Here is a 7,644-nt window from a genome sequence, read left to right as displayed (position 1 = left end):
CCTTCCACGAACACAGGGCGTTAGAGGGCCCAGGTTCCCGGCTTCCCTGACCAGGCGTCTCCGCGTACGCTAGAGCAGCCCTGAACCACAGGACAGCCAAACACACACATGTCCTGACCACACGCAGAAAAACCCAACACACAAATGCACCTGGAATATTTTCTCCTTTTCTTCATATAATTCTTCCAGCTTTGATCTCAGTTGTTCCTTTTCTTGGAATGCTTTAGATTCCAAAGTCCTCGTTCGTTCAACTTCGTCGGCCATCCTGAGGCAGTCTCTCTCTTTGTTCTGAAGAGCGCTCTGGACTTCTTCAAGGCTGTAGCAACAAATATCACTTTGTGGCATGCCAAAAGAACATAATTACAACAGTATTCAAATTAGACATTTTTCACCCGAGCCCAGGATTTTGATTTGAACGTGTCACGAGTTACCCCGCCCTCCCCTGCTGACGGCGGGGTGTGGGGGGAGAGAGCAGGGGCTGCTTGGTTGTTGTTATTCCTTTACCAAAACCTTTGATTTTGGAAAACTCCTCAAACCACTTTTTAAACAGTAAACATTTAGAAGGACAACTTTTGGATTCAGCTCATCTGGAGCAAATGTAATTTAAGTATTATTACACTCTGCATGGTTTATTTAATGCCCAATATCTTAATCATTTCTTTTTTTTTGTTTATTCATTAAAATTTTTTTTAATGTTTATTTTTGACACACACACACAGAGTGTGAGCTAGTGAGGGACGGAGAGAGGGAGGGAGAGAATCTGAAGGAGGCTCCAGTCTCTGGGCTGTCAGTAGAGAGACTGATGCAAGGCTCGAACCCACAAACCATGAGATCATGTCCTGAGCTGAAGTTGGACGCTTCAACAACTGAGTCACCCAGGCGCCCCTGTTTGTTTATTTTTTGAGAGATCAAGCACAAGCAAGGGAGGGGCAGAGAGAGAAGGAAATACAGAATCTGAGCTGTTAGCACTGAGACAGATGCAGGGATTGAAGTCACAAACAAGAGATCATGACCTGAGCTGAAGTCGGACAATTAACTGACTGAGCCGCCCAGGCGCCCCTATCTTAATCATTTCTAATTCCAAAAACTGGTTCTCAGATCATGGGACATTAGTCATTTCTTCAAGGATGTGCTATTTAGAATTTACATACTTTTACAACTATCAATTGAAAAGAAACATGAGGAACAAAGTTATCATGGAGTTATATAGAATTTCACTGTTTTAATAAAATTGTGTGAATCCTAGAGGCTTCCCCCCAAAAATACTTTTTATTGTATTTTAATGCATATGGAATAGGAGGATTATTTAATGACATAATACTCAGAATTTAATATACCATTTAAGACCAACTAATTTCAGGAGCCGTGTTTCCAGGCTACATTCCGTGGCAACTCTGAAGAACAGCATGGCACGGGGGGGGGGGGGGGGGGGGCGCTGACCTTCACCCAGCTCATCTGGAGCGCTTCTCCATCTGTCTTGTGTGTTTTGCTCTAGTTTGATGAAAAGGCTCTGTGGCAGAGCAAACCCGCTGCTGCTAACCCAAGGGCCATTCCCTTACTTCTTGGCTTATCAAAACTAGGAGACGCAAAGCCAGGTGGTAAAATAGAACTGGTCTAAGCTAAGCATGGTCATCTCCACCCCACTGCCAGACAGACACTGACTGCCTCAGTTTGCCGGCAGTGTTCATTCTGGCCATGAAGCACAGGCTGATTCTTGGGAGCTACCAGTAGTTTCTCCCTGCTGACAGAAGAAAGCCCTTTTGAACCCACCTCACCGCAAGCTGTGATCCTCTTGTTTATGACACATGGGGGTATGGCAGCCATCGTGTGGCAAGGAGGCCACGAGCAAGGGTGCCCAAAGCAAAAGAATGGGAAGGGTATGGGTCCTTGATGGCATTACTGAGTCAATGCACCTCCAGACCGCTTGTGGTACGAAATTAAACATCTCCTGCCTACACCACTGTTAGCTGGAAATTAATTTCGCGATAACTTTTTAAAGGGTCTTCACACACACACACAGATAACATTATGACGAAAATCACTGCTGCGGGCTGGGTGTGCCACTTTCTAGTGTGTGCTTCTCTCGCACACAGTATCTTCTAGAGACGATGTATCACTCGAGACTCTTGGTTACTAGATTGTGAAATAAAGCCATGCCAACTTAGGAACTTTTATTCTTTTTGCGAGACGGTCTAAAATGGATATTATTTCTAAAATAGCCGCAATTCTATAAGTGATCCGTGTTCCTATCCTGGCTCTACAACAAACCCTGCCAGCCAGTCCCTGAACTGTATGTGTGATCCAAGTATGGAACGAGCTCTGTTCCACATCTACACTCTGATGCTGTAAACACAGGACTCAGTGACAGGGTAACGACTCTCACAAGATAGGTGGTCTTTGTCAGCAGATCATTAAAAAGAATTTTTGATGACAGATCAATAAATAATTTTTGATGTATTAACTTGGACAGAGTTCAAATATTATATGATGGGATTCTAACAAAATTCCTTCTGTTGCCATTTACTTACTATGTGAATAAGATTTCTTTGCACATATAGCTATAAAAACAAAGTAAGGGGGCACCTGGGTGGCTTAGTCGGTTAAGCGTCTGGCTTCAGCTCAGGTCATGATCTTGCAGTTCGTGGGTTCAAGCCCTGCGTCGGGCTCTGCACTGACAGCTAGCACAGAGCCTGAAGCCTGCTTCTGATTCTGTATCTCCCCCTCTCTCTGACCCTCCCCTGCTCACACTGTCTCTGTCTCTCAAAAAATAAATAAAAAACATTAAAAAAAAAAAAAGGAATAGAACTGATACTGCATAGGGGCGCCTGGGTGGCTCAGCTGGTTAAGCATCCAACATCGGCTCAGGTCATGATCTTACCGTTTGTGAGTTTGAGCCCCATGTTGGGCTCTGTGCTGACAGCTCAGAGCCTGAAGCCTGCTTCAGATTCTGTGTCTCCCCCTCTCTCTGTCCCTCCCCCACTTTCGCTCATGCTCTCTTTCTCTCAAAAATAAACATTAAAAAAAATTGGTACTGCATATGGTCTCATTCCACAATTAAGTATAACAGGAAAATAAGCTAATTGAAGCAAGAGCACTAAGATAAAATGCACTGGGATATCCATTTCCAGCGAAATTTTACTAGGTATAATTATTTATAAGAACGTATAATAAGTTACAATACTGTGATTAATAACTGTAATGAATACTCAATCCAGAAAAAAGACAGCACTAGAGTCATATGAATACAAGAAGCATTTACAAATTACTTTCCATTTATATACTTATTTCTGTTGCCAAGCTATATGACAGGGTACAAAAAATTTTCCAAACAACGTATTAAATTAGGACATAATTCTGTGTAGGCATGGGATGGAAACTCAGTCTGAAAGGAAAAGGAACAATGTACAATTTTAGGTTGGGAATTTGTTCTTGCACTGCTAAATGGATAGAAAGTAGCAAGTCAGTGGATACTTTTAAAAGAACACCACCAGAGCTTTATTTCCTAGTTCAAGGTGAGAATTTTGATAGGACAACGGCCGGAACAGAAATGGAGACGTGTCAGAAGTGGGTTTTGAACCTACACCCCCTGCAGAGACCAGAAGTGCCAACCAGGAGAAGCGGGAGCTCGAGGCTGGTGCCTTCGACCACCTGGCCATCGTGACACCAAGAACTTTATTCCTAAATGGCACCATTTTCAGTATGTGGGAACCTCTATCCTTTGCCTTAATTTAAACTTTCAATGAAAAATTTTAGACGTAAAATCAACTCCAAAAATGTGCAAGAGGGCATGTGGTGCCCAAAAATCACTTAGAAGGCATATCTAACAAGGGAAAATGTTTGAGGACCTCCGTTCTGGATGAGTATGGATTTAGAGTGCACTATCTTCCCAATGTTTTACCGTTTTACTTGTTAACACCAAACAGCTCACTTATTTTGAACCTCACAGAAAATACAGTATATCTTGTTCATCAAAGAATGAGGCAGTTTATAAGATTACATAAATTACTATGAAAACCATATGAATAAATTAAAAATCCTGTTTACAGAACACATGTAAAGAGACCCAAAGTCAACACCAGAAGAAATCAGGAGTATTGATCTGTGTGTCTCAGGGGGTCTCAAGGTTTTAAACCAGAGGAAACTAGATGGGGTGAAAGAGTAACCTGGTCAGTTACGCCGTTCTCACCATCCAGGAAGAGAAAGTTCATCAGTCCCTCAAAAGAAACTAGGCCTTTCCTGACTGACACTTCTTTAAGAATTTTTTTGGGGAGTGCCTGGGTAGCTCAGTCAGTTGAGCGTCCGGCTTTGGCTCAGGTCATGATATTGTGGTTCATGGGTTCAAGTCCTGCGTCAGGCTCTGTGCTGATAGCTCAGAGCCTGGAGATTGTCTTCAGATTCTGTGTCTCTCTCTCTCTCTGACCCTCCCCTGCTCACGCTCTCTCTTTCAAAAATAAATAAAACATTAAATAAAAAAAGAATTTTTTTGGAATGGCTTCACGTGAGGAACCCCGTTAGGTGGAGGGGGTTAGGAAAACAAGGATGTATGCATCGGCTGTGTCCACATACTCCTGCAGAAGGAAAGAAGTTACCTACCTTGTGGATATAGGAAGTATTCTTCCCTAAGAGAAGAAAGAAAAGACCAACCAGAACTCGAATTATGAAACAGTGTACTTACTCTGCTTTCATTTTCAGCATCTCTTCAACTAATTTATTCTGTAATCAAAGAAAAAGAAAAAGATGGCTTAAGTTTTTACTGTTGCCAAGACTGAAAGTAAGCAGTCCATCTCCCTCATGATAATGAAATTACACCTACATCCTTTTCCAGTATCCCAACTGGGCACCCATGAAGGGGGTACGTGTCTCTAAGACTTCATGAACTGTGCCCTGGGGGGCCTTGCAGAGATGCCCAATACTTACTAACATGCTAAATGCAAAACTGCGTGCGGACAACCGAGCGGAAGACTAACCAGGGAAACAGGAAGACAAGTTCACTCTCACTTATCAGTGATGTCTAAATACTGATGGTACCAATCTTAACAGTGGGAATACAGAAAAGACAGAAGTTTCAAAAGTAAAATGGTTTCTACAAAACATATAACCACAAATGCTCAGCATAAAAGCATTTCTTGGACATGAAAAACAACTATTATGTTAAAAAAAATCGTACTTTAGCAAGTCTTTCTTTGATCATTTCTTCTTGTTCATTCTTCAGCTGTTCATGACCTGGATGATTCTGTTTGCTGCATAGACGAGAAAGAGCGGATGGGGGAACATTGCTAAGCATATTCGAGTAGCAATTTCATATCTGCTGTATGCAGCAATAATAAGTTCTGCCACAAAAGCTAACTCTGGTGATTAGGTCAAGTTAGCACAGTTCACAGATGTGACTGATACATGGGGATGAAATAAGGCACCTCCCCTGAATTCAGGATGCCCCACATAAAAAAAATGAGGTGAACAGAGCTGGGGAATCTAATCAAGGCTTGGCTGAAGGTAAAGTAGAAATTTAGCCAAGCGTAGTATCTTACAAAGAGGGCTGAGAGGTGGGCGGTCCAGAAGCCTGGTGATTGGTAGGAAGGGGCATCTCTGGGTATGCAGAGGGTTCCTCGGGCCACCCTGGCACACGGAGCCCTGACGCCCCGTTTGTTTGGATTTCATGGTCAGCTGGCAATTTTGTGATGACACTCTGGCATCCCATGTATGCTGACACCAGGAAAGGGATTCCCTGAACACCAGACATAAATCTCTTCACGGAAAAGGAATGCTCGTCCATATAAGGACAATTACATTTTGGATGATGCATCAGTATCATGCGAATTTGATTAATGTGAGTCCATTCTCTGTGAACTTGACCAGGACAGGATCATAAACTGTCTGTGGACAGCCCCTGGATCAAGGGGGACATCCCTCAAGGGGAACCTGCCTGAATGCCACAGGCTCCTCTAGAAATATTTCTCACTGATGAGGAAAAGATCGTTTCTTAAAGCAAAACAGAAGCTCCAGTAGTTTCTTTCACTCACTGAATCTGGCAGCCGAGACAGAAATGGTCATGAGACCTCAGTGAGGAAAATGCCCGAAATCATTAGGGAAGTGTTTGCTATGCTCTAATCTAAAAGTGGGTAAACATTTTTCTGCCCAGGTCCAGACACAATTTTCCAGGCTCTGGGAGCCGTGGGGCCTGTGACACAGCTACTCCATGCGGCGGCTGGGATGCAAAGCCGCCACAGCAGTACTTAATTCAAACAGCGTGACTATGACCCAGCGAAACTGTCTACCAAACGCGCCACGGGCTGGACCCAACGCCAGAGTCGCAGTTTTCTCGCACTCTAATCTTTCAGGAAGGAGGCTCTGTATGGCTCTTCATAAGGGACATGTGGCTATTAAAGTATTTTTTAGCTGTGATATTATAAATGGGCTAGAAACATTCTATCTTCCATGCTCAAACTAGCTCTTGATAAAAGACAATGTACCAAGTACAGTGCTTTTCTTTGTGGGGGAGGAGGGGTGGCGGGGAGTGTATGGAAATCAGGTGGCCAGGCTGCATCGGAATCACCTGGAAAGGGACGTGAAATGCTACTGAAATGAGCATGTCCAATGCTCACTGAACCCTGCAGCAGCATTTAGGGAAAGACCGTCCACACGACCACCACTGCATCCTCCAGGATCTGTGGTCTTGGTCAGGCTTTGGACAGTGCATCTCAGGGCCGCTTCTGCGCAGGGAGGGGGGCTGCAGGAGGGGAGGGCGTCGGCCTGAGACAGCAGGAACAGCAGGTACCCCCTCATCTGGGAAGGTGCATTCTGTAAGTGCCTCCGTCCCAAATGGGACCTCCCTCTGCTTCACCTGCACTTGCTGTACGACTTTCCTGGCCGCCCTCATCTCTAAGCCCTCACCCAGAAAGTTCACAGGGCAGGATCATTAATTCTACCTTGTATGCCTAATATCTGCCATTTACTGAGTGCCTCCCTTCTGCCAACCACTGTAACCAGCACTTTATACACATTATTTTTGGTCACCTTGTGAGAGAGCTATCATTTTCCTCATTTTATGGCTAAGGAAGGTAAGGCACTAGAAGTCAAAAAATGTGCCCAAAGTCACAGGACTTTCAAGTGTCAGCGATAGGACAAAGCCTAGCTGCCTGGGACACACTGTCGTGTCATTAGCAAACCCAACCACAAAGTGCCTTAGCTGAAGGCAAACCACTTGCACAGATACCCAGACCGGAAGGAACGCTCCTCAGTGAAGCTCCTTCCTTGTGCAGGACTCCCGGGACCGTGAGTCATGAAGCCAAAGCAACTGGTAGGAAATCCTCCCTTTTTCTGCTTGACCCTCTTGAACCTTCTCTTGCTTCCCCACCCCACCTGCCTTTTCTTAAAATAGAAGTAGGTAGTTTGGTCCACATTCTTCACAAGTTTGAAATTCATTTCAATAGCTCCACAACAACGCAAAGGTTAGCGGAGTCGGTAACACCATGAAGGCCTACTCTCCCACTCAAAAGAGCAACCCCCTCATCAGACCTGACTCAAAAGCGGCGCATGGAGCACTCCCTGGACTAGGGGTGAGCCCCGCGCATGCCAGGAAACCAATTCCAACCACTTCCACCTAGCTGCACCGGCGCAGGCCGCGGGTGAGCCCACCGAGTTCTG

The 7,644-nt window shown here is 44.6% G+C and overlaps 1 protein-coding gene across 1 annotated transcript in view; it reads right to left on the bottom strand.

Moving 5' to 3' along the window:
• KIF15 (kinesin family member 15) overlaps positions 1–7,644 on the bottom strand; it is a 64,626-nt gene that overhangs the window by 1,632 nt on the left and 55,350 nt on the right. Inside the window, exons 28-31 of the mRNA XM_029917862.1 lie at positions 6,021–6,025; positions 5,168–5,240; positions 4,676–4,713; positions 151–316 (exon numbers count right to left, since the gene is read on the bottom strand). Of these exons, the coding sequence (XP_029773722.1) occupies positions 151–316; positions 4,676–4,713; positions 5,168–5,240; positions 6,021–6,025 (282 nt within the window). The remainder of the gene's footprint in view (positions 1–150; positions 317–4,675; positions 4,714–5,167; positions 5,241–6,020; positions 6,026–7,644) is intronic.

This window comes from Suricata suricatta, chromosome 12 (assembly GCF_006229205.1).
Source record: "Suricata suricatta isolate VVHF042 chromosome 12, meerkat_22Aug2017_6uvM2_HiC, whole genome shotgun sequence".
Taxonomy (NCBI): Eukaryota; Metazoa; Chordata; class Mammalia; order Carnivora; family Herpestidae; genus Suricata; species Suricata suricatta.
The sequence above is the reverse complement of the archived record's forward strand: the minus strand, read 5'-3'. Positions and strand labels throughout refer to the sequence as shown.